We start from the raw sequence: 25500 nt of genomic DNA, 5'->3' as shown, positions 1-25500 counted from the left end.
GAAATCTAAACAACTCCCATGTTCAATTTAGTGCATTACAGACACTAACAAACATGCTCCACTTGTTGCTAGGCAGGAATTTGAGGAGAAAATACAGGAAGTCATAAAATAACCACAGTCATTCTGATTTAACTGTTTCTGATGAATGATGAGGTTTGACAAACAATATTTAAAATGGATAATCGCTCATAAACGCCCCTCTCACGGCCATTAGTGACGCAGGCCAGCAGCACCAAGGTGATCATCAATCAACCAATGAGGTCACAGTATGACAGGCCACCAGGTGGCTTTGCCATCGATATTATTATGTTTTTAAGTGATGCATCTTTTCTGCTGACCTGCTGCTTCTTCACGACCTCCAATGGAACACTAGCAGCTAGCGAGGTGTGCAAACATGGCCAACTAACGATTGATGAGAAAGTCACAACATTTGAAAATGGCTCTGCTGGATGGATCTCATTTCCTGTGACAACAAGAACTGGCTGCCATGGCAACGGGAAGTACACATCCTGTCCAGACTGGACACAGCAGGTGTGTGTGTGTGTGTGTGTGTGTGTGTGAGAGGGTGAAGCCCGTCTTCTTATTGGCAGCATTGAGGTGTGTTTTAATGTGAAATCCAGCTGTTGCAGCTGCACGCCGCCTAGATCCCTGCGGCCAACGCCAGGAAGTGTTTTCCAGAGAAACTCCCCCTGGACGTCATATGAGGGAGTCCCGGATAGTGAGTGTGTGTGTGTGTGTGTGTGTGTGTGAGAGACTCAACCACTTCTACTTGGCACCACGCAGCTTATTCTCTCCAAGATCAAAGCAGCGTTATTGAGTTGTGCATTTAAAATAATATACATCAAATTAATGGTGCCCTAATGTCAAATGTTTCAAATAAAAAAGGTCACATCATCAGTGAAACCTTTTTTTTTCCAACTTAGAACATGTCAGACTTGGATTTCGCTTTTGTGAGTCTCTGAGCGGGTTTCCAGCTGCAGCTGTAAGCCTTCAAAATAAAAGTATCATTGATGTCAGAGCGTCTGTGTTCGGCATCAGGACGCACAAAAGCCTTCAGTTCCTGCACACACGCTCCAGATGTCAGGCAGTCAGGGACATTTAAAGAGCTGATGACTTACGTACATCCGAATTTCTCTCACACACTTGCTGGGGTCATGGCTCAGGCAGCCAGCCGGCCACTCGACGCCCCGCAAGGACAAGGTGAGGCGTCCACCGCAGCTTCCCGCTTGCAAGGCCGTGCTTGTCCGAGTGGTGGGCCCAGTGCCCTGTTGGCTAGGAGAACAAGGGTTAGCATTAACATATGGGCTCACTACGATAAAAGTTAGTGAACAGTTGCTAAAGTCATCCCAATTATGAAATCCAATAGGATTTCAGCAGCTGCAAAAAGGCAAAGCACAATATTTGTCGGACAGATGCTCAAGTAGCAGCTCACTAACCCGCCAGCCACAAAAAATGTCAACTGGAAGTGGATGAAAAGGCTTCAACGAGATCGGGACATAACATTTTATTCTGTGTTATAAAGTGGGGTGAACCAATCAGCACACTCGGTTCTGGGCCACCGCCCCCGATTCTAATAAAGCTGTGATGAAGTCATCATTGTAGGCCAAAACGTCACGCAGCACCTGCACCGTGTGCTGGCCAATCACAGGAGGGGGCGTCGGCTTGCAGGTGGAGAAGCTGCTGTAGCGGACCGCCGGACCTGACCAACAACAGAATGACATCATGTGACATGTGCACTTGCTAAGCAATACAAAGCATGATGTCATTATTTCTGTTGGGCTTGCACCTGATGTCCATTACAGAATGTACTACATCTGGATGGATGCTGCGTGTATGGATTGTGAAAATGCCAGCATACAGTCATGCCATCAACAGTACGTTTGACGTTTGTTTCGAAATAAAGTCTATCTCTGGTACATTTTAGTAGGTTATTTTACATCCGCAGAAGTCGCAACGTAAGAGGACAGGTTAAAGATCACTGATGACGGCAGCGACCTTCTTTCCCTTTTCCTCTTCATCATCCCATTGACTGCCTGTGACACCGCTTCCTCTCCAGCAAGACAAATGAAAGCGGAAATAAAAACAACTTGCAGAATTTACAGGGAACAAAATGTTTTTTAAGGAAACAAAACAATAAAGTGCAGCAGTAATGAGCTCAACTCTGTGTGTGTGTGTGTGTGTGTGTTTATGTGTGTGAGAGGGGAAGATAATTGAGCAGTACTGAACATAATCGTTGTGTTCATTCAACTCATTACATATTTTTGTTCCATCTCAGCCAGGAAAACACGGGAAGAAAGGCCAGAGGTAGCCATGCTCATGTCCTCTAGTGCCCTCTTCAGGATGGACTCAATTGTTCTTGTGTTGCGATGTTATGTGCTCTCCAACGTCACGGCCACTTGACGCTAAAGCGCCGTGCAGCTCACACAGGAGGACTCTTGGACTTTGCTCAAGCCCAGTTTGTGATGAGACGTTTTATCATGTGCTGTCGCTGTCGATTATGAACAGCTTCCTGCTGCGTTGTACAGGAAGCAGGAAGGCAGATGAGTAGACAAACTGCTTCCTCGATGTGGAAAGGTGCTGAGATCCATCAAAATGTGTGTGTGTGTGTGTGTGTGTACTCACCAGGCACAGCGATATGTCCTGCAGTGGGATGGTTCATCTCCTGGATGAGTCCATTGTGTTTCACCTGCAGACAAACAGTATGACTGGTCTTTATAGCAATAAATCATAGAATCCTTTGGGGGATGAGGCAGAGCATAGGTCATAAATCAGGTTATAGACGCCCCCTGTTGGACAATACAAGCATTGAAGATTGTACCAAAGCTTGTCCAGATGCAGTCCAGATGAGGTTGAAAAGCGGCGGAAATCATCTTCAGGGTGATAGAACGTGTCATAGAACAAAGTCTCCATTTAAATGGACTTATGTATCTTGACAGTGTGAGAAACTCACACAATCATTTTGGTTTTGTCTACTGACTCACAAGTTCCCCGGTTTGATCCTCCCTGCAGAATCCTAATGTGTGAGTGTGTATGTGTGTGCATGTGTGTGTTTGATGTGTGTGCACACTGGTGATTACATGCATGTGTGTGTGCCATGCTATCTGCTTGTTATGCAGGGTATCATTACATCCATATGGCCATCACACACAACTCTTGTTCCACTCAAGAGGTTTTCCAGCTCGTCATCCAAACAAAAAAGAATTGCAGTCAAAAAGTCAGGAAGATCAAAGTGAAAAAGATGAGTCTTCATCTTCTAATGGTGCTCCTGTCTCACACCTGTGCCACGCATGCGGGCATCGGTGAACAGAGGTCATCAATTTATGGTGAGTCGCGGTTTTGGGCCGCATGCCCGCTGACTTCCTGCTCTCCTCCCTCTCCATCTCTTCTTTTCCACCACTTTCATCCTTACTTCACTCGTGCACACCAGGTTGTTTCAAATGGAGCGAGCATCTGTATGGTTGGCATGCAGCCGCATGCATCACAAGCACATCATTGGTGCTTGAGTGACAGATCCTTAGCTCGATGACAAGGAGATGAATGACGACCAATTCTTCAGACTGCATGACAGATAAATATGAAGAGGGAATTACTTCTATCACAAGGGGTGATTAAACTTCCACAGAACATCATTTGCAATTTGTATTTGATTGGGGTAAATAATTCCCAGTAGAAAGCCTTGTTGACATGCACAGAGGTCCACCATTTCTTGCAGTTGGTCACCAGTGTTCACCACGGCCCCAAAGCACAATGTTTCCACCTCCACGTTTGACAGCACGGATGGTGTTGTTGGACTCATATTCACCATTCCTCTGCCTACAAACACGGCGAGTCGAGTTGATGCCAAAGAGCTCAGTTTTTCTCTCATCTGACCACATCACGGTTCAGCAAAGCCTTTATTTATCAGGTGTTGCTTGTGAAACGTTCATATGGGCCAATAGATGTGTCTTCTTGAGCAGGGAGACCTTGAGGGCACTGCCATATCTCAATCCATTACAGTGTGTTACGAATGCTTTTGTCGCTTACTGCACTCCCAACTCTCTTGACGTCATTATCCACCTCCTCCCTTGTCATTCTTCTATGAGGCCTTGTCCACACGCCAACACTCCTGGGGTTTGGTTTTTTTGCTGCGTTAAGCTCAGTTGAGTTCAGGATTACTTTCCTAAAAGTGACAGGACTAATTTGTGTGCTTAATTGTGTTTATTGGGGGTTTTCTGGTTATTTTTTTTACATCCCGTCTCTGGAACATTCATATTCTTAAGGGCTTGAACTTACAAAATCAGGAGTCGATCAAATATTTATTTCCCCTACTGTATGTGGGCGTGCATGACTTTTCCACCATGGCTTGAATAAGCGATGCAGCTACAACCTGCCAGAGCCATGACGCCCCATGTGACCCCTCCCCGCTGGAAAAGACTGACATGATGCGTACAGTCGTTCAAACCTCATCTCGCTGCGACACAACCGAGGCCAACTCAGATGATGACTTCTTCACCTTCGTCTCTTTTCACGCCTCTGTACACCCCCACCCCCCGCACCCTTGGGAGCCTTTGAAGCTAAGTGTGGCAGTCCATTAAGTCGACTAAGCAGCCCCCACGGGAGCATCCAGGCTTGCTTGTTACATCACGTTAGTGCAACATCAAGGCAAGGGGGGCGAGGAGGAGGGGGACGCGTGTGCTCAGCGACGACGAAGAAGATCTGAGGTTGCTTGAACCTGCTGCTCTGGCTTTGACCTCGACTATCAAAGCAGCTCCGACTTGTGGATGGATGCCTTGCATAAAGCTGGGTCTCCACACATGAATAATGCTCTTCATCAGGCCTGTTTACTTCAAACTTTGCCGTATGAGAAGCCAAGACGCATCACCACGTCCGGTAGGGCCCGGTCTCACCTGTTTCTTCTTCTTTACCTCCAGCGTGAACTTTGACCACTTCGCCAAGCCACATTGTTGAGCTCCATTGTCTTCTTTTAAGGGTGACACAAACCCCGCCTCTTTCATGTATAAGGCTCCTTAACAACACAAAAAAGCAATTATCCAATTCCAAAATGTTGGAAGGAGGCAACTGAGGACAAATATGTGAGAAGTATCTAAACATGTCCTTTTCAGGAAGCTCGTGAGCCAACGTTATGGATCCGAGGGAAAATGTGGACAACCCAACCACGGAACTTGATGCATGGGACGTGAAGATCCCACATCGGAGCGTGCAGCAAAGCAACAGGGAGGCCTCTGAGCAGATGGTGGTCCGTCACATGTCCATCAGGACTCATGCTGCATCTGAACATATATCATGTGCACACAGGAGCTCATTTTAAAGTGAAGCCTCTTGTGGTTTGAGAAGTTGCGGCCTACGGATGTGGAACAGTGGAGGGTGAGGGGAGGGATACGACCACGTTTTTGAAAGCTTTAGGTTTCCTTCCAAGCGTAATCATTCAGTGGAATGTTATCCACACAGTGATAGAAGATCTGCGGTGGCGCAATTAAGGGGAATCGCTGTGAAGGTCTTCTGGGAATGTTCAAGAAAAACAAGTTTGATGAACTTAAACTGAATTCCTGTTCTACTTAGTCCAACTGACCTCCCGCGTGTATGTTTGCTGGACTCCGGAACGTATATCTAGTTGTCATCATCTTCATTTGACTAATGTTGTGAAAGCAGCCAGACTTGACAGCGCTACACTGAGTTCCAGCGACTCATCTTTCGTTAAAACTTTCCAATCCTGGAAATCCATCATCATACGGGCACATGATGATGTTGGATCAACACGCTAACTCACTTGTTGAGAAGTCGATGGAGGATACAAAGCTGACATCAAAAGGTCACCTTGGGGTGTAAGGCAAATGCTAAAACCAGCTCAACAGGCATGAGTGCGGGGCTTCTTCCTGGTGATGTCATGAACTTGGCCTCTGCACCACGAGATGTTTGGGTTTGGGGCACATCACGTGACCTTGATGGCACCTTGTGGCCTCATTTGCATTCGGCTTAACAAGCACAAGATGAGTCAAAAATAGAGACTCTGCTTTGTCCTGTGGTCTTTGTATTTTGGTATTTGAGCTCGTTAGCGGACTTCAGTTACATAAAAACACCTTTCAGCGGCTGCAAATATCCAAAAATAACATGTGAAATACAAACAGCCGCATATTTTTCCTCTCTTTCTTCCTCGCTGCTTTTGTTTGCCACTCAGTCCATTCCCGATGACCAGCCGTCTGTTTATAGTGTCACCCTTTAATTGGAGCCTCCTCCCTCCTCCGGCGTCTTCCATGGGAAAGTATGCAGACACATTTTCATTTCATTATGTGCATTCCTGCCTGAGCTACCAGCAGCGCTGCGTGGCGCTCAGCACGGGAGGATGAGGGTTTGACTCCCTGACGGTACACAGGTGGTTTCACAGGTGAGCTGAGCACTCACGAGCCCAAACAAGATGACTGATGATGCGTAACTGGAGAAGAGATTGTGTCAAGTGGCCGTTTTCAATGCCTGTGGAGATGTCTGAGGTCAGCCAACTAGGATGTTTCATGTTGGTGTCACGTTTGATTCCATCACATTCAAACTTTCAACCAAACCGATATTTATTTCCGCCTTCTTAGGTTCTTTTGAGTTTGTTTTCATGATTTGGAAATCTCCATCAGGTTACTGGGTTGCAGAATAAGCAGACTGACTTTATTTTAGAAATCAGATAAGTGACCATGAAGGTCAACATGAACTCTCTTTGGGTCCAGCACAATAAGAACACTTGAGATTTTGCTTGGACTGACACAGTGGGTCTGCTTGTGTGATCAGGCCTAAGTTTCATGGCAGGATGTTTTCCTTCTGGGGAAAAATGTCTCATTGAAGCAGTTTTTCATGAAAAACAAATGTTCCAATCAACATTGTCGACGAGTTCTCCACCTTTCACTCCTCCTGCGCAAATATTTGTCACAGTGCTTCTGTATGAGCCGGTCAGCAGGTCCGCAAAGGTCAGTGCTGCCTGACAAAGCCACGTGCTGATATTTATCTCATCTATTTGGGTTCCATCACAGAGCCATGAGCAGATGTTTTCCACAATTGGATGTGAGAAGTTCTTGGAGGATGCGTTCTAAGCCAACACACATTCATCGTAATCTACTGCTAATGACCAGTTAGCATCTCATCGCCCTGGCAGTGCACATCGCCAACATGTTGGAATATTCTTTATGTGGTTAGCCTTATTGTTTTTTCCATGCGGTTGTGTCAGCTGGTCGAAGCGTACCTGGGGATGATCAATCGTCCCTCTCACGTCTTCATATGTTCCACAGGTTCTTTCCACCCGGTGATTATCTGCTTACATCACATCCTCCTTCCTCTCTGATTACCTAAAGTCTCACACATCACCTAACTTGCGTGGCCTCGCCGGGACCTCGTTTTTGGATTCCGCCAGGAAAGCATCGCCATAGTAACTGATGGAGTAGGATAAACCGTGTAAGCCTCGTGTTTTGACATGATTCTAACCTGGAATGATGTCATCTCTTGAGGGGTCCAAACATGACGCTGCTATCTGTGTGCAGGTCCAGCTGTTTCAACAGTACTTCATCTTTTGCCACCATAAAAACAAGCAGCTGTAGTTCTGCCTCCGTGGCGTGTGATGTTGTCGAGCAGGAGAGTCAAGCTCTGCAGGATGTTAAGAACAACAGCAGGTTCCTCCTCAGCAGAATACATGAGCAAAACCAGGAGGACCACTCTTCGCTAAATCTGCTCCTAAAAATATGACTGAAGATGTTGGCCTCAATGATGTCTTCATTACTCATCTGAGGGTTCCAATATCAGCACAGCCATGAACACGTCAGTGTCATTGTTCTGTGAGGTACAATTGAGGTACAAGTGTCTTTAGAAACAAGCAGCCTCTGCTTGGACGGACACCAATTACTGTAAAGAGGGAACAGGTTGTACAGCGCTCAGAGTGCTGACAGGTGGACAAGCCGCTTCAATGCAGGTTCATCTGACACGAGATGAGTGCAGGAGTTCCACTTCGGTACTCAAGGAGTCTTTCTTTTAGTAACACGGAGTGAAGAGAACCATATAGAAATGATGCGACTTGTGAGGAGATCAGGATCAGGATCATCCCAAGCACTGGTCACAGCCACTCTGACGTTGGTGAGCCATAGCAGAAGAAGATAGTAGATGATGAAGATGTAAGACGACTTGGTGGCAAAGATGATGTGAAATACTGAGAGCTGAGATTCCAACCATATTCTCTTGGTGACACCACAGTGAACTCTCCAACCTGACCTTGGATGGATCCTGAAGGGTCCACCTCTGTGACCTTCAAAAGGAAGATGTCGAGTCGAGCTGCGCTTCCAGGAGACGGTGTGAGGTCCTTGCGACCCAGAATCTCACTGGAAGACACCGCAGCAACATTTTACTGCAACTTAGCTTTATTTGACAGTTTCCAGACAGTAATAAAGTTTATTTATAGCGGCCGTGTCCAAGCAAAGAGACAAACAGCCCGAAAGAGAAGCAAAAGACTGTATTTCAAATACAACGCTGAGCAAAGGTACATATGCTGGGGCTCATCACAGGTTCAAAAGCCAAAAAAGGCAAAAAGGGGTGACATTTGTTCCCTTGAGCAAGGCATTCATGATTTTCTCTGTGGGTCAGTGCAGTGAAGTGATGCAGAGCAGGCAGAAAGACCCCGAGGACAAGCCCGGACCTCGGATGTTCTAGTTCTGGGGGTGCAAGTTAAATTCTTTGCTTGCTTGTTTAGCTGAAGTGAAAGCGGAGTGGAAAGGCTGCCAGACATCAGCTGATTTATATCCACTATCCACTTCAGAGGCTGTTTAGCTTTCAGCTGGGATAAATCACACACACCTCCAGTAGTCAGGATATTAAAGCCATATTTAGTTGCATATTTGCTGCAGAACCGGGCTCAGGCCCAGAGGACATGACAGCTACATGGATGGAGGGCCTGCAGTCGTAAAGGTGAGAAGCTGTGCTGACCTCTCTCTCTCTATAGAGAGAGAGAGAGACATGAAGTGAATGTGGACCAGTGAGAAACAAGCTTGTGCAAAAGCGTATCTGCAGGTGAGCTTTGCTTGTGTAAATGTTCAAGACACGCCGCCTTGAGTCAAATTGAGGTTGCGGATCAGCTGGGTGTAAATAAAGTAAGCACTCAACAGCTGAGGCGCACAGGTATCGTAGGATTTCCAGTGGTTGATGGGAATCAGCATGAGACACCGCCGTCCGACATGCAAAGCTGAAGAAATGGAAAATGAAAATGTCTGACGCGAAGAGGCGGATGAAAGCGACGGACAGGAAGCGGAGAACGAGAGCGCCGTGGCCAACAGTGACGAGAGAGAGAACGGCGCTCGCCAAATGACTTCCAGACTTTGAGCTTCAGGGCGGCCACATCTCGACTGCCAGCAGCGGAGCTACCACCAAAACACACGCTTCACAGCACACAGCAAAGCTTCATTTCGAGTCACAAAAAGCATGTATGGTCAACAAAGGTTAGCACAAGTTACCGAGCTACTTTCTAACATGGTTAGTCTATATAAAAGTGCATCATAGCGCCACCCTGAGGACAGTAAAGCATATTTACCTGATTAGTGTGTACCTTTCTATCAGGGTGAAATACAGTCAGCCAAGGTGAGCTGGACTCAAGCGATGTTGGAGGAGCGCATGTTGACAATGATTAATAGCTCATTCAAACTGAATATTAAAACCAAACAGCCTCTAAATTGGATGAAGATAAGGACAGTTCTCGCCCAAAACTGTAAAACTACTTTTTCTTGCACATATTCAGTCGTGTATCAAGACTCCTCACACATATGACTTTTCTCTCAGCTGTTCAGGCTGTGAAGCAGAACTCAGGGCACATGGTCCACTCCGAGGTGTGTCTCGACCAACAAGAGGGATGAAAAAAAAACAAGTTGGTGTTTCAAGAGGCAGACTAACTGATTTGTCTGACACACACACACACACACACACACACACACACACACTGAATCATAGCCTTTATAAGACAGCGCCGTGCCAGGTGGCAGCAGGAGCTGTTGTCCAGAAATGATTGAACTCAAAACTTGTTGCAAGCCTGGAACACGCAGGAACATTCTGCAGTTACATGTTGGTGACTAACATGCTAACATTAGCATGTTGTTTTCACACTGCAGCGTTTAACCCCGGGCGTTCTCTCCATCACGCTGCCATGCACGCATGCCATATGTCCTGTCGCTTTGTTCTGCACACACTTGTGCAGGATCACTCTGTTATTGGAGTCTGCAAAGTGACTAATGCGGTTTTTACTACATGTTGAGGGACAGTGTGATGAACAGACATAGATACGCTCGCACACACACAGTTACATTTTTCCGATATTGTTCTACACAGGACACAACAAGGACATATAATGTGTCTGTGTCTCCTCAAATGCCCCAATTTGTACTAAGTGTGTGTGTGTGTGCGCTCGCCTGTGGGTCAGAAAAGACCTCCTGGATGCTGTTGATTGGTCCGACAGGAACACCTGAGCCCTCAAACTTTCTCAGCCAATCAGCTGTCGTCTCTTGCAGAAATCTGACAAGAGAAAAATGTAAGTTATTGGCAACATCCTGGGAAGATCTACCTGAAAGATTACTGTACCCCTACCTCTGGGACAATGTGTGCACAAGGCCTTGACGGTTTTGGACTCTGAGCTTGTTCGTTTTGTATTCTGGCCGCTGGGTGAGCTCCGGAAGCTGTAGAACCTAAAGTACAACATCAGTAGGGTTGGGCCATATTTTTTACATACCGATATAGATTCTTCCAATGATGAGAAAATTACTTATACCGGTATAAATGGTAATTAAACAAGCTGAGTTGATGACTACATCTTCTTTATTGAAGAATATATATTTATATAGAGACTGACATCCCATTAGCCAGTTTGTTAGCAATAAATAAATGTGCTTTACAATTAGAGACATTTACACTGAATGTAAATATAATATAGTTATGTCATATGTAATATGTATAGTTATATAGAACTTACCTGACACACTTTCACAAACTGCTGGTCATTTCCTGCTGCTATTACCACGTGCCCGTCTTTGGTTCTGAATCCCTGCCACATATACATGCACAAACATAGAACTACAAGTTGACACACCTTGGTGCTTTGGATCAAATATAGCGAGGTCACCTGGTAGGGAACGATACTCTCGTGGGCCGTCCCCCAGCGCTTTGCCTTCTTCCCACCGTTCAAGAAGTTGGCAGCAACATGGCTGAGACACGACACCTGCGGGTCAGAACCACTTGGGTCGGTACGTATCGGCCTCATTCTGTGATATCACCCCCCCAGGAAATCTTCACTCTGCTTCCGCAGAAGCAATCCCGCCCTGCCCTACTCTAACAGAGAATCCTGGGGAATCAAGAAGGGGAAATTTAGTGAGAAAGGTTCCATTGAGGCTGGCTGACAGGAAGTGTAAGTGCGTTATCCCAGGGAGATGAACGGCTCGTCACATTTTAAGGATGTTGACACAAGAGCACGGCTGCACTGTCGATCTGGTTTCTGTTTACACTCGGCTGCGTTTCAGGACTGCGGTTGCATGGAAGGAGAGGCCCGGGTCGTGCGAGCAGCTCGCCATGTTGGCTGGACGCAACGCCACATGTGAAAGAACCACGACTTTGACTCACCAGCACAAATGCACCACAGCACCATCAGCAGCTAAATCAACTCTGACATCAGACACCGGCCGCCCAAAGTCTGTGGGAAGACTTTGCTGTGGGGAGCGCCATGATGATGAAGGTCAACACCGTGAAAGAAAGCACGAAGGGAGAGCTTGTTATCGAACTCTCGGCAGACTTCATGGCTTAAAAGTTAACATGGCTGTGGACATCACTTCCTACATGAACGGGGGAGGAGGATTGTGGGTAAAGAGTGCACATGAGTGCGCACAGACACACACACTCCTTAAAGAGTTTTTTCTCCAAGTGAGTGTGTGGTGTCTCAGACAGAAACATAAAACATGTTTTTAAAAGCAACACTGTCACACAAACTGCACATCCTGACACCACAAATCACACGCACCCTGGGAGTTTCAGACACGGAGAACATCTGGGTGGGCGTCACCTGTGCTTTTACGATAAAGAATCATTTGATTTGTTTCAACGAGTGGGAGATGTTCAGGAAATATTGATGAGTGTGTTTACATTCTTCCGACATTTAAACAGCCTATTTACACACCAACTACTCTTTGGGATTAATTCATCACGTGCACACGCACATGCACGCTACCTGAGAGGACAGTAGGTCACAGTCGATGTGAGCGCCCCTCCCCGTATGGTGTCGCTGCAGAAGGGCTGCCATGACGGCCCCATGCGCATACAATCCAGTCGCCAGGTCCGTCATAGCTACACCGGGGCGGACGGGCTCGCCATCCTGTGCAAAGAAACACGGCATAATGGGAAGCCATGTGCTAACATGCAGGGCTGTTGGCGTCTGACCTCCGTCCCAGTGATGTGCATCATGCCGGACACAGCGGAGGCGATGGAGTCGTAACCTGGACTCTGATTCTGAGGACCCGTTTGGCCATAACCTGAACACACACACACACAACTTCATAAACCTTTTTACTTTTGCAGTGCAAATTGGTTTACTTTTCACCAATTATGAGTAAGTAATTGTTATATGTGCAAAATTGTCAAAAATGGCCGGCATTGTGAGCCCCTCATCTGTCAACCGTGAAGCAGAGAAGATGATAGATTTTTTTCTCGTTTGGTGCTCATAAACTCTGGGGGAACATTATTGTTAAAACATTGTTAAAATGTCACTTTTGTATACCTTTAAATAAAACATGTCCATAAAGAAAAGTGGAGGTCAAAGGTGAGTTGGCCAACAGCGGAAACACTGATGCCATCTAGTGGACGAACACATGGAGACTAAATCAACAATATAAGGTTTTGATCCCTTTGCATGTTGACTTCAAATGCTCCTTCAACGTGGGCTGGTTCTTCGCCATAACCATGCCAACATGATCACGTTGGTAACGACCAATCACGCCACAGTGGACACAGGGATGAGGAGACCACGCTCGCACGCTGGCTTCCGTCAGACTCGGAGCAGCTGTTGTGGATTACAACGCTACCGCAGAGGTTCTGCCGGGGAAGCCACTTCCTGCTGAGGCCAGCTTGAAGCAGCCTGTTGACAGTAATGGCGCTTTTAACAACCCCGAGATGTGACATCAACACAAGCTTCTCGTCCAAAATGATTAACCTCTGAAAGTCGCTTGTCTCGTATGGCAACACTTGCCGTGCTTCACGTGAAGCTCAGTGACAGACGCACGTATAGCGTGGGCACAGCACTAGATGTAGGCATCCAAGCAAAATGCATTTTTAAGCTCAATTACGCCAATTAAATCACTCCACCATTCACTAAGCTGGCCACAAGAGGGCAGCGGCACCTGAAATGGAGCAGTAGATCAACGCCGGGTTGCGTCTGCTGAGCTCCTCGTATCCTAAACCCATCAGAGCAAGTTTGCCTGGCAGGAAGTTCTCCATCAACACGTCACACACCCCTGCAAGCTGACACAAGGGATGCAAGTGAGCACGTCAACAAATTAGCTTATTACTAACAATAAAAATGAAGGTACCTCCTGGATGAGCTTTGCTCCTCTGGGATGTTTGAGGTCCACTGCAACACTCTGCAATTAAGACTGCAACATTTTACTTGAAATAGCAGCAATCCTGTTTTATTTCATGGCATAAAAAGTCTATACTTTTTTATTGCGGTTGACGCTGAGGAAGTAGACGCTTTCCGGGCCAACAAAGGGGGGACCCCACGCTCGGGTGTCATCACCTGTACCTATGGATTAGAACACAGGACTCATTCCATTTGGATAAATGCAGAGCACAGACTGGGCATGGATCAGCTCATAGAACACTTGATATGGATTAGAATTATGGATTAAAACATGGGAAACATTTGATAAGAATCAAAGCACAGGAGGCATTTGTGCAGAATCAACATAGGACACACCTGACATAAATCAGAACATGGGCCTCTAACCTGGTTTTTCCACTTTGATGACCTCGGCACCCAGGTCTCCCAGCATCATGGTGGCAAAGGGTCCAGCCAGGACCCTGTAAAGACTTGGCAGTTAAATGACATAGGATGAAGAGAACGGGGTTAGGCGTTCTTACCGGGTCAGGTCCAGGACTCTCACGCCCTCCAATGGCCGCCGGTGAGCACCTGCAGACAGGTCACGTGTTCAGAAGATACCCTTCCCAGGGGTGATTGTGGACAGTTCCACAATGACTTGTAACGTCCATAAAACGTGACAATCACTGTCAAATACCTCAGAGTAAGACTCGGCGTTCGCAATAAAGCGTACAAAAATTGCAACCAACAGGAAGAGCTACTGGCGACTTCGAGAGTGCGTGTGCGATTAACTTGACGATTTGGACTTCGACCTGTTGATTCAAGTTAATTTACAAATTCTTACAGTTGTTACGACAATATAAACTACACTTTTGACTGTTGGTAAACGTACTGTTTCACCATGGGAAGATGTTCTTTAAATTAGAATCACTGTTCAGGCTAATGTTAGCCACTTAGCCACTAGCTAAGGTTCTGATACCTGTGTGCGACAGCCACCGTCTGCAAGTCGAACCTTTGATACTTTGCTTCCTCAGTGGCAATGAGCTGAAACCGGGATAACAGGTGATCCACAGGTATTTAGACGAACAAATACGGAGCGACATTTTGCCCCCAGCTAATGTAATTTTTGACGATGTATAGCCACTTCCGGTAACTTTTCAAATTAATACAACATTCAAATTAACAGAATAATTTATTTCTCATTAAAAGAATTGAAACTTCACAACCGCAGATGTATTAACCCTTCTTGTTTGATGGAAAGTGTTATAAAATTGAACAAACAAGTCTTGTCATGTAATTTATTAACTTATCTTGCAGCGCCACCAAGTGGACTAATGCACTACTACATCTAACTACCACAGTGTAAACGACACTCCAGAAATTTGAGTTTTAATGAATAAAAAAACAACTGTGCTGTTTACAAAATGGCTCAACAAACATAAATTAAAGTTAAAAACAAAGCTAGAGGCTAAAGCTACATACAATAAAATGTCAACATCGGTGATGTCAAGCAGTGTCTGGCTCATTGTGGTCAACATTCATACATCAACAACACGAGAACAACTCGAAAGAACATTTTAAGTGCAGTGTGGTCAACAAAGTAGGTGGGAACTCGCTGATCATGTGACTGAATTCATGCACCAGAAAAGACTTGGACATACAAGTCTGTTTTTATTCTGTTGCTGTTGGACGCTAAAACAGCGACTGTACTTGATCTGATTTTACCATCAGATCAAGTGTCAATATTGTCACATTTGGCCCTAGCAGGCAGAGGTATGCATTGTACCAGCCAGGCCCAGGTATTCGTGGTTCTCAGCAGCCGGGAGGAACAGACCGCTGGTACCCATGTTTGAGGGCGTGGCCCGGGGCTGGAAGTCAGCCTGGTAGTCTGGGTTGTCGAGGCTGGCAATGCGGGGCAGTGAGCTTTGTGCTGTGTTTAAGTACTCTGGTCCCTCCTGGACAATTTTTCTATTTCCCGGTCGGAAAGGTAGAGACGCGGCGCCCCACACTGGACTCAGGTCTTCGTAGTTGGGATTGTGGACGTCTGAGGGTCTGCAGGTGAACCCGCTATCAGCCTGGTTCATGTACTCTACGAGCAAACATCGGTGAGTCATGTTCTGGACTTTGTGAAGTGCTGCATGTGTGTGTTTACCGTGGACACTGAGGTCGTCTTTGTCAGCTATGTTGCCAGTCGGGTCGCTTATGTAACGCATGGCAACGCTGTTTGTGCGCATAGGATGAGCCTGCTGACACACAAAAGGCGTGTGGCATGTAAATTGGTCACGGCTGCGGTGTAAGATGCATCATTTAAAATCAAGGTTCATACCACGGTGCTGCAGGTATGGTCGCTATGGTTACTGGAGACTTTGTAAGGCAACAGATATTCCTCGGCATCCACCACATCATCTGCGTCGTCTGAGCTCAGAAGGCGGGAGTAGAACCTGCTGTCCGACGGGCTGGGAGGGTCACACTGACAAACAAAAACTGTTAGCGCCAAGGAGAGATTAAAATCACAGAAGTCTAATATATTGCAAACCTACCTCCAGGACCAGGTACCTTGACGGATCCTGTGCCATCTTGGAAAACTCCACTACGAGTTCCCTGAACTTGGGTCGGCTGGACGGATCGATCATCCAACCTGCGGACACAGTAGTTGCTCTTTAGTGGACTCGCCCCTCTGCCCAGTGAGGGTCCTTCATCTCGTCCCGCTTACACTTGACCATCAGCATGTAGACGTCAATGGTGCAGATGGGCGGCTGCGGCAGGCGCTCGCCTCGCTCCAGAACCGACGCCACCTCGCTGGCCGGAATGCCGTCGTACGGCTTGGAACCAAACGTCATCAACTCCCACACCGTCACACCTGGAGGGAGAATGAAGGGTTTGATTGACAGGTGGGTGGAGTCAGGTAAGGGGAAGGTGTGGCTTTATTTACCATAACTCCAAACGTCACTCTGGTGTGTGTAGGTCCATTGCAGGATGGACTCCAGTGCCATCCATTTGATCGGAACCTGAGGAGAACATGCATCACCTATTGTTGATGCATGTTAGCCTAGCTTAGCGTCACAGCGAAACACAAAAAACACACACCTTTCCTCCGTCAGAATGGTATTCCTTCTCGTCAGCCGTCAGAAGTTTGGCAAGACCAAAGTCTGTGATCTTGACATGATTGGGAGTTTTCACCAGAACGTTCCTCGCTGCCAGATCTCGATGCACCAGGTGGCGCTCCTCGAGGTAGCTCATCCCCTTCACGGATCAAAAGTCAAGCCGTGACTTAGTTTCTCGATAAATCCAGTGGACTTTGTTCTTGCGGCACTCACCTTGGCAATCTGGACGCACCAGTTGAGCAGCCACTGAGCGCCCACGTTCTCTTGGTGGTGTCTCACATAGTCCAGCAGGCAGCCGTATGCCATCAGCTGAGTTACCAGCTGCACAGACGACGTCAGGCAGATCCCCAGCAGGCGGCACACATGAGGGTGGTCCACGCTCGCCATCACGTACGCCTCCTGCAAATAAACCGTGGACATGCAGCTAGCTGAGCTCCAGCAGTGGGAGTGGACGACAGTGGCTTACGTCCAGGATTTCTTTGTTGGCTTTGGGCGACGTCGCCTCTCGGAGTACTTTGATGGCAACTGGGATTTTCACATTCTCGCCATCAGGGATCCACAAACCCTAAAAGGACAGGATGTTATATCATGGGTTGCTAACGCTAAAGAGCTTCTGAAATAGTCTCTCACTTTGTACACGGTCCCAAAGGCGCCAGAACCGAGAACCCTAATCTTCTTCAGCTCCGTCTCTTTCAGCATCCTCAGCAGCGCCTGGTTAGGAGCCTCGCCACTGGGGGTCAGCGGCTCCACCAGCTGCACACACACACACACACACACACACACACACATTATTTTATAGTGCAACCAGCAGGGGAACACAAAGATCAGCGAGTGCTATACCTCTCTCTCCTGCAGGAGGCGCCGCAGAGTCCGTTTCCTCTTGATTTGCCTTCGCCGGAGCAACACAGAGACCATCAATGACAGGAGGACGATAACCAAGAGCCCGCTGACCACACCCACCGCGAGTGTGGAGTGTGAGGAAGCCCTGAGGACCCAAAAAGCAAACATAACTTCATTTTGTTCAGACATGTTGACTTGCTAGAGCCAAAATGGAGTCATGACGCTACCCTGAGCATCCCGCCAGTCCAGGACCTGTGCACCTACACAGAGAGACACCAAGACACCAAAAGTTACATCTTAAGTCACTACAGGTCCTCCATTTGGGTGTTTAATGTGTCCTCACCCCTCGGAGCAGTTCTGGTGACATGACTGGCACTGGCCAGCACTATCAGCGTATTTCCAGATCATCATGTCGCCATCGCCCATCACACCATGAGGGCATCGTGGTACACAGTGGGGGCCATCTTTGAAGTGGGCGCACTGGGAACACTGGTCAGGACCCTGGAGGTGGCACATGATGAACGGAAGAGTCAAGGTTACGCTTGTAGCAATATTAACAAAATGTCACATCCTGACCGCGCCATAGCAGGTTGGCGTCCCTTCTATCGCAAGACACTCGGCATGACATTCCACGCAGCTGCTGTTCACTTCCACCTCCCTGGGCTCCCTGCACACACTCAGAATGTCAGCGACTGTGTTTGATTGACAGCAGGGGGCGTGTCCTTACCCATGCAGCAGGTTGCACAAAGCCACACAGCACCCCCTGCGGTCAAAGTTTCGGCAGGAAACACACATGGTTGGCCCGGGGCCCCAGCAGCCTTGGTCTGTACACTGCATGTCACAGGTGTGGTTCTGTTGCTCTGCATGGAGACCAGAAGAAGGTTCTGAGATTGTGGGTCAGTGAGTGACGACGGCGATGACAACTTTAAACGCACGGCAGAGTTGGGGTGACGCCACGTTTCTCAGCGTGATGGTTTGGTCCAATGATTTGAAGAGGCGGGCCCACTGGTCACTGCGAGTGTAACACAGTAGAGGGTTGTCCTTCAGGGTCACTCTTCCGGCGCTGACCTCCTTCAGGGAACGCAGACCCAACCAGTGCAGATTCTGGACCTTCACCACAGCCAGGCTGTGTTGCCTGAATCAGCGCAATATTGCTATGAAATATGTTGGCCACATGCGGAAGGCAGAGTCCCACTGGGAAAGCCACTTACGCTCGTGTGGTTCTTCCTCGTATGATCTCCAGGTTCTCAAACACGGATAGAGACGTCATGTTCTTGGGCCAGGATTGGATCAGCAGGAATCCTGGAAGACTCAGATTTAGGGCCAAAATCAACAAGGAAGTTCATCTTTTGACCGACCTGTGATTTCCTTTACGGTCCGGAAGTATTCCAGTTTGGCCGGGTCCATGGGCGGGATCTTATAGTGAGCATCGCTGCAGGAACCAATCAGAGACCATGAACAGAGCGCGAGGAATGATGCAGGCTAATCCCAGTTAGCACCTGAGTGAGTGCTAACTTCTTGCTGTTGAGGACTGACCCAGTAAAGGAGGTCTCAATGAAGAAGATGTCGCCGTTGATCTTGGTGCAATTTCGGAACGACTCGATGTTGGAGGCGTTGATGGCGATGGCATTCACAAGAGACCCCACGCCGACACCATTACAAGCTGGAAGAGATAACAAGAACGTCACTCTGTTTTGTCACAATGTACGTGTGGGGGCGGGGCTACCTTTCGGACACGCTCCCTCACAGGTTCGACAGCGCTGCACGCCATTGTCATCCACCTCGTACATGCCTGCGCCGCACGTGCGCACGCAGGCGCCTCCGGTCACCACGTAGTTGTCTGCACAAACAGACACAACCAACGTGTGAAGCTGCACATATATGTATCTACAGATGTGTCTTACGTGGGCAGGACTTGACGCAGGTGGCGCCGTAGGTGAACTTGGCGTTAGGGTTGTTGATGACTTGGTGTGTTTTCAGGTCGTAGAGCTTCTCAGGAGGACACGCGTCTTTGCAGGTCCCGTCGTCATTGAACAACCGGCACGCCTGAAAAGACATCAGGTGTCACGGTCACATGCGCCAGAAGAGGGCAGCCACGCTCACTTTTGAGTCCGGCTCACTGACCAGACAGTCTGTGGCCCGGGGTCCGGTGCAGCCCGCCGCACAGTGCTCGTTACAACAGTCGCTGGGTTTGGGGCCACGACACCTCCGGCTGCACTGCTCAGCACACTGCGACTTGGTGACTGGAGGGAGACGTGCACTATGGTAGGTCATGGTGTATCACGCATGTCACGAGAGCCATGTTTACTGGAAAAGCTCTAATTGTACCTGGGACCTTTACCTAAAGAGAACTTGGCATTAATTGGAATTAAAGATGAGGTATGTGTGAAATATGAAAACTCATATATAACGTTACAAAGCGGAATGAACAACAGTACAGCAAGTGCAATACACATGACTTTCAAGAGTAGCAACATTTTAAATCACACTGTTGTATGCTGACCACTCATGATACTTCAAATCTTGAGGCGTTAAAAACTCTCTAGGAGGTTAACTACAGCCACATATGTTAATACTTTGACTTGGCGCCAATTAGATACCTACAGGACTGCACGAAATTCATTGGTTGATTGAATTGAGGTGTTCATTTGAAAAGATGTGTGTTTACATTTCTGGCAGTGTTCCGGTCCGACTGCCCAACACGACCCGTTGATACATGATGGATGACAGGGCTCACCTGGAGAAACACTTTTGTTAAAACAAGAAGACAGCATTTTATGTCAAGGAAAACAACAACATGACATACAGTTGCGTGCAAACTCGTCCATCTTTAAAAGTAACTTGGGATTGGTGCTTTTGTCCAGGACATCCCACCACTGGATTGTGTCCATGTTGCACAGCAAATGATTGTGGGTCATCTTAACTCCTCCTCGAAGAATCTCTGACCATAAGAGAGACAGAACAAGTGTTATTTGCAGGCAGCAGCCAAGGTAATTTGAACCCATCACATCCGGTACCGGTCAGGCTGCTGAGCTGAAGTTGTCTGAGGCCACCAGTGAAGTTGAGCGTGGAGGACGAGTAGTTCCTGTGGTAGTTGGACATGACCAACAGGGCATACTGACTCTCGTAGAGGTTCTGACCTCGGATCAGCCTCAGGTTGACCAGAGGGACTATTGGCACCTCGTTAATGGCGATGAGCACGTAGCCGCCGACTTCCTCGATGGACTGAAGGCAAACAGGATGGAGGAAAACGTTCAAAGCTTTGCTGAATTTGCGGCTTTGTGACATTGACGCCCACCTGGAGGAAGGAGAGGTCTTGGTGCTGCAGAGTGTGCGTGATCTCCAGGTTTTCCAGGACCACGGAGCAGTTGGCATACATCCTCCGCATGTTGTCATAGTGGTTTTCAGGAGTGCCCAGCAAGGTCAGCTGGTTGCTGGCGCCCTGACACACTGACAGACAGAGAGAGAGACTATGTAGTTCCTTTGTTGGCCACACGAGGACGCTCTTTCACTGGAATCAACATATTGACTTTGTCTTCACATATAGTGGAATTTGTTTGATTTCTATACTCGTTCCTGGTGTTTATCTTTAAGATGTCTGATAGGCATGGAGCGTCCCAGAGCGTGTTAAGCACTGTTTTGTTGTGAGAAAAGGAGACGAGGAAGTCGTTAGTCCATGACGGGCTGAGCGTGAGGAATGAAGCCTTTCAGGCTCTGTCTGTTGGTGCGTTTGCTTGCTTCCTGGAGAACAACAAGAAGTCAAAGTGGGACAAAACAACGTCCCCGTCTGGCCACAACTTTTGCTTCCAAACGAAGGACAAGGTATGGCAACGTCACTAGTCAGACGAGACAAGCTGAGCCTCTGTCGTCTCACTGACTCAGCTGAGAAACGGAATGTTCAAGACAAAACACAGTGTGTGTGTGTGTGTGTGTGTGTGTGTGTGTGTGTGTGTGACAGACAGCAGGTCATCCACCTCCATTACAGGATTCACCGCATCAAAGCCACGCCCCCTCGACTTCACACTGGCAACAAACCTCGGACATCCCGTAATTGAGATGTTTGCGTAGAAAAAGTGAACAAAATGTCACAGTAAATATTTGTGTGGACTTGACCTTTTGACCTTTTGTCAAGGTTTGACAAACACACACGCACGCAAACAGCAGGAGTATAGATTATTGCTGTCTCATGGCTAATGCTAAATGCTAACATGTGACATTTGCCCACGAAGTGGGGCGGGAGGCTACGCCCCCAACTGGCCATGACAACATGTCATTCAGGACTGGAAAGGGAATGTGTGTGTGTGTGTGTGTTCAATTAGCCCTAATGAGCTAGCTGCTGCTGTCAACACTCGCACACAATAACGCACAGTCATCGTGTCAACACTCTTTTCCAGTTGTCATCATTTACCCACAAATCTCCCAATACTAACGAGATGCAACAGCGCTAACGGGCCCTAGTGGTCAAAGCGTGTCACTGAACATGTGACTGATGGTGTTTGTTTGACCGGGTCAACATGTGAGGGTGGGCGTCGTCAGCTTCACGCTAAAATCCATCTTGATAAAAGTCAAAAAGAGAGGCGGCGTCCGAGGGCAACCGTCATATGCACGTTTGTCTTCTTCTGAGCGAGCGAAATGTCCAACGTTTTCGCTGTGTTCCTGAACACGGCCTTTTAAAGGAAGTAAAATATAGCCAACCTCCCGTTTGGTGACACAGTGACCAAACGGTGTCACTGCAGTGATGACTTCAAACATTGCACCCGCCCACCTATTGTGTTTCACCTTGCCTGCGGCCAAAATGATTCACAGTTCATTAAATTTGAAGTGCTTTTATTGACCTCCATTGGTGTTTTGTTTTCATGTGCACTTAGAACCAAGTCAGGGGTCAGACAGACAAAATGTGCAGCGGGATCCACAACAAGAACACAGTGGCCTTGTGTGCTAATCTCTCTCTCTCTCTCTCTCTCTTTCACACACACGTTGCAGGAATGTCTCAGCCAGCTGACAGCCGCCCTGTTGAAAACCCAACTTCATTCCCACCAAAACACACACTTTTATGCACTCCTTAAGCGGGAGCGAACAACTCCAGTTCACACTACATTACCCACAAGGCCCAAGCCGGCATGCAGCAAGCTAAGCAAGCTAGCAGCATTGCCATGTGACACGATGAACGACACACTTTGTTCACTTTCGCAACTTCTGGCCAGTTTGAACACGTCCAACTGCTTTTGCAAGCTTCACACACACACCAACACTGCCTGAACATGTCGGCATGCATGCACGTACCGTACATGTGCACGTGCGCGTCAGCTTCATCCCGCCAAGCGTTGTTGTAACATATTGCTATGCTGTCTTCCCACATTGTCATTCGATGCCATTTTGCTGCGCCACACCCCACTTCCTGCATGATCCTGTGTGAAATTTTGGAACTGACATCACTGACCTTTGACCCCATGAGCGAGCAGGTTGAACATGTTTGCACTCAGCCTGTTTAATCCCGCCAGCACACTGTGACCTTCAACATTCCCCACATTCCAGCGCTGACAATCCCGCAGGGTGCACGGCTACTGCTAGCCGCTCACCTGCAAGTCCAATACACACATGCGCCCCATCCAAGCCGCCATACTGCAGGGGTCACTTCCAACCTCTGGGACCGTTCTGGACGTTTCCCTTCAAAAGATGCATGCAAGCTTCCAAAGGACTATTGGTCTCTAAAACACAGGTGTCAAGGTTGATGCTGTTGTCCAGGGACTCTCCACATGTTGTGAGAAAATCGCATTGGTTATTCCTGGGTCCCAGGCAGTAACGAGCTCGCAACCATTTCTTGAAAAGATGTGCAGAAGCATGCATGCATGCATGCATGCATGCATGCATCCATCCATATCGGGCTGGAGCCTATCCCAGCTGACTCACGCATAATCACAGAGTGGGAACTATCAGCAACGCCTAAATGCAGGCATTATTGCAGTCATGAATAAACTAATGCAGCAAGACATTATAAGCTAATGTTTTCTTTAGTAAATAAAAATTACTAAAAGTTGCATTTCCTGTTTTTGCTTATTTGTCTGTTTTGAAAGAGAGTTCTACATCAATTGGTTGGCAGTGATACATAATAAACATAACATAAAAACCACCCTGCTTTAAACACCTCCTGAGTCTCTCATTGGAATGTTAATTCACTTCATGTCTTTTTTTTTTAATCAATATTGTTCCAGGTGCTAGATGACGTCAATCAGGAATTTAATGACGTAATGAAACAAATAGTAAGCATGCAATTAAGCACCGTCATTGCCATTAAATAGTCCATGAGTTTACTCTCATGGGCTCCACACTACCATGTGACGTATGGGAAGTAAATGCCATTAAATGTTGGTGGTGCAGTGGAGCAGTGGAGCGCCTTGCCGTACCTCTCCTGTCGGTTGGGGTGCAGCAACAGCGGTCAAACGTCAGCAGAAGAAAAAGAAGAAACAGAAGAAAAAAGTAGTCCTCCGCCGCACCTCCGCACATCTTCACGTCCACACTCGTCCTCTTCTTCTTCGGGTGGAAGACAAACAACGTGGACCGCCTTCATGTACTTCCACATGGACCGCCACAAGCAACATGGACCTGCGTGGACGTGGAGCCTTCCTGCTTAACAATAATAACAATATGTGACAACCTGAACGAGCTGCACTGTGCGTGCACACACACACACACACACACTTTCTCGCATCCACACCCTCCTCCCGCCCTCTTTCCCACAGTGAGACTAGTTTGATTGACATCTGGCTTACACAAGTGATTAACACATTAACACACTTTATTACGCTTATTAAGTTAGAATGGGAATTATTTAGCGCAAACATACATATAATATACATCTAATAAACCTGTTTTAAGTTAAGATTACATCGTGAAAACACAAAAATAAGCTACCACAAGTAAATTTACTGCCGTGACAACACAGAAAGCAATATTTTGCAATGCATTCTGGTACCTGTAGTGTCAGCAATACATGCATTATACGAGCATGTTAAAAGTCTTTGGATGCTAATGCTAACGGGTCACAAAGCTTTTTGTGTCTCTATATCGATGCTCAACTTGATTTACCACCAATTAGTTTATTTAATCCTTTTTGCCACTAAAGCAAAAACATGATTAATGGCCTTCTTCACTGATTGGTGTCAAATTCAAGACAAATGGGGAGCCAACAAAAAACAGAACAAGTTGTCATTCCGTCCACGTTGAAAACAAGCACTTCATGAGTCCTATACTGTGGAAGAAATCCATCAAATGAAACATGCATTGTTTACAACATCAATTAATCATGAATGCACTTTTCGAATAAATCATATATTATGGATAAATCACTTGAGCGGGCATGGGACCAACCTGGCTGGAATGTATTCCAAATTAAATGTGAAGAAGACAGGTGAAGAATGAGGGAGTTGACTAATGAGCCCTGATGGCTTACTAATTGTAAGACTTAACAATAATAAGACATGTTGAGGATTAACTCAACAGTGTGTTGAATCAATATTCCTAATTAGATGGCTCAATGCCTGCAGGCCTCGGCTTAGCCAGAGACAATGTCTGTTGTGTGAAAAGAAACAAAAGAAAATCTTTGCGATCAATAAAGTTAGCTTCTTTAAAACCACCACCTTTCCCACAACTCTTGACTGTGCGTGATGGCTGACAATTTAAAAGGTCAAGTTGAAAGCCATAGAGTCCAACCTACAAATTGCAATATAACACATGAACCATTATTTACAGTCAATAAACATGATGGTCCATGAAAGGAGGTGATTCTATTCAAGTGAGTGACATACAATGAAGGACGGGGAGCTAGCGCCCTCTTGTGGTCGATGTTATATGACCACGCGGCAGCACTTAGTTTCTTTGAAAGGTTTTTAAAGGTATTAATTATTAGGTTCTTGTTTATGTTGATTATGTTGAAATTGACATTAAGCGTCAGATATGAATGCAGTTTATTTATCTACATCG

General features: G+C 47.1%; 2 protein-coding genes across 10 annotated transcripts; both read right to left on the bottom strand.

Annotated features, from left to right (window-relative positions):
• Position 1: 1 nt before the first annotated feature.
• LOC131109206 (succinate--hydroxymethylglutarate CoA-transferase-like) lies at positions 2-14798 on the bottom strand. Of its 8 annotated transcripts, none has more exons than XM_058060936.1 (15): positions 14556-14798; positions 14119-14167; positions 13985-14058; positions 13695-13780; positions 13569-13619; positions 13380-13500; positions 12424-12515; positions 12215-12358; positions 11120-11215; positions 10970-11041; positions 10588-10685; positions 10413-10515; positions 2623-2686; positions 1623-1699; positions 3-1272 (listed from the first exon to the last, which is right to left on the bottom strand). In XM_058060936.1, exons 1-15 carry the CDS (start codon positions 14677-14679, stop codon positions 1153-1155), a joined length of 1371 nt encoding a protein of 456 aa, XP_057916919.1. In that variant the 5' UTR covers positions 14680-14798; the 3' UTR covers positions 3-1152. The 8 variants fall into 8 exon arrangements, 3 of the variants coding, with proteins under 3 accessions (XP_057916921.1, XP_057916919.1, XP_057916920.1); XR_009120692.1 differs by lacking the exon at positions 3-1272 and adding an exon at positions 7459-8342 and having other exon boundaries at positions 1619-1699; positions 9770-10515; XR_009120693.1 differs by lacking the exon at positions 3-1272 and adding an exon at positions 8236-8342 and having other exon boundaries at positions 1625-1699; positions 9770-10515.
• Positions 14799-14948: 150 nt separating this feature from the next.
• Positions 14949-24187, bottom strand: LOC131109203 (melanoma receptor tyrosine-protein kinase-like). Of its 2 annotated transcripts, none has more exons than XM_058060920.1 (27): positions 23925-24187; positions 20819-20970; positions 20538-20745; positions 20327-20461; positions 20189-20257; positions 19645-19763; positions 19425-19566; positions 19247-19360; positions 19057-19183; positions 18879-18952; positions 18732-18822; positions 18456-18655; positions 18248-18380; positions 18097-18187; positions 17864-18021; positions 17748-17780; positions 17521-17665; positions 17311-17433; positions 17147-17245; positions 16894-17079; positions 16664-16819; positions 16509-16584; positions 16290-16436; positions 16117-16214; positions 15903-16046; positions 15729-15822; positions 14949-15665 (listed from the first exon to the last, which is right to left on the bottom strand). In XM_058060920.1, the coding sequence occupies exons 1-27, from the start codon at positions 24022-24024 to the stop codon at positions 15337-15339; spliced, it is 3543 nt and encodes a 1180-aa protein (XP_057916903.1). In that variant the 5' UTR covers positions 24025-24187; the 3' UTR covers positions 14949-15336. The 2 variants fall into 2 exon arrangements, with proteins under 2 accessions (XP_057916903.1, XP_057916904.1); XM_058060921.1 differs by having other exon boundaries at positions 15729-15819.
• Between the last annotated feature and the right edge of the window lie 1313 nt (positions 24188-25500).

This window comes from Doryrhamphus excisus, chromosome 21 (genome assembly GCF_030265055.1).
Source record: "Doryrhamphus excisus isolate RoL2022-K1 chromosome 21, RoL_Dexc_1.0, whole genome shotgun sequence".
Classification (NCBI taxonomy): Eukaryota; Metazoa; Chordata; class Actinopteri; order Syngnathiformes; family Syngnathidae; genus Doryrhamphus; species Doryrhamphus excisus.
The sequence above is the reverse complement of the archived record's forward strand: the minus strand, read 5'-3'. Positions and strand labels throughout refer to the sequence as shown.

Coding starts and splice junctions, on each gene's coding strand:
- LOC131109206 (XM_058060936.1), bottom strand. CDS start 14,679: ATGTCGCTCCGTATTTGTTCGTCTAAATACCTGTGGATCACCTGTTAT. Junction 12,359..12,423: donor TGCACATCACTGGGACGGAG/GTCAGACGCCAA, acceptor TTCTTTGCACAG/GATGGCGAGCCCGTCCGCCC. Junction 1,273..1,622: donor TTGGCCAGCACACGGTGCAG/GTGCTGCGTGAC, acceptor TTGTTCTCCTAG/CCAACAGGGCACTGGGCCCA.
- LOC131109203 (XM_058060920.1), bottom strand. CDS start 24,024: ATGTGCGGAGGTGCGGCGGAGGACTACTTTTTTCTTCTGTTTCTTCTT. Junction 19,361..19,424: donor CTGCGTCAAGTCCTGCCCAC/GTAAGACACATC, acceptor CTGTTTGTGCAG/ACAACTACGTGGTGACCGGA. Junction 18,381..18,455: donor GGCGTCACCCCAACTCTGCC/GTGCGTTTAAAG, acceptor GTCTCCATGCAG/AGCAACAGAACCACACCTGT.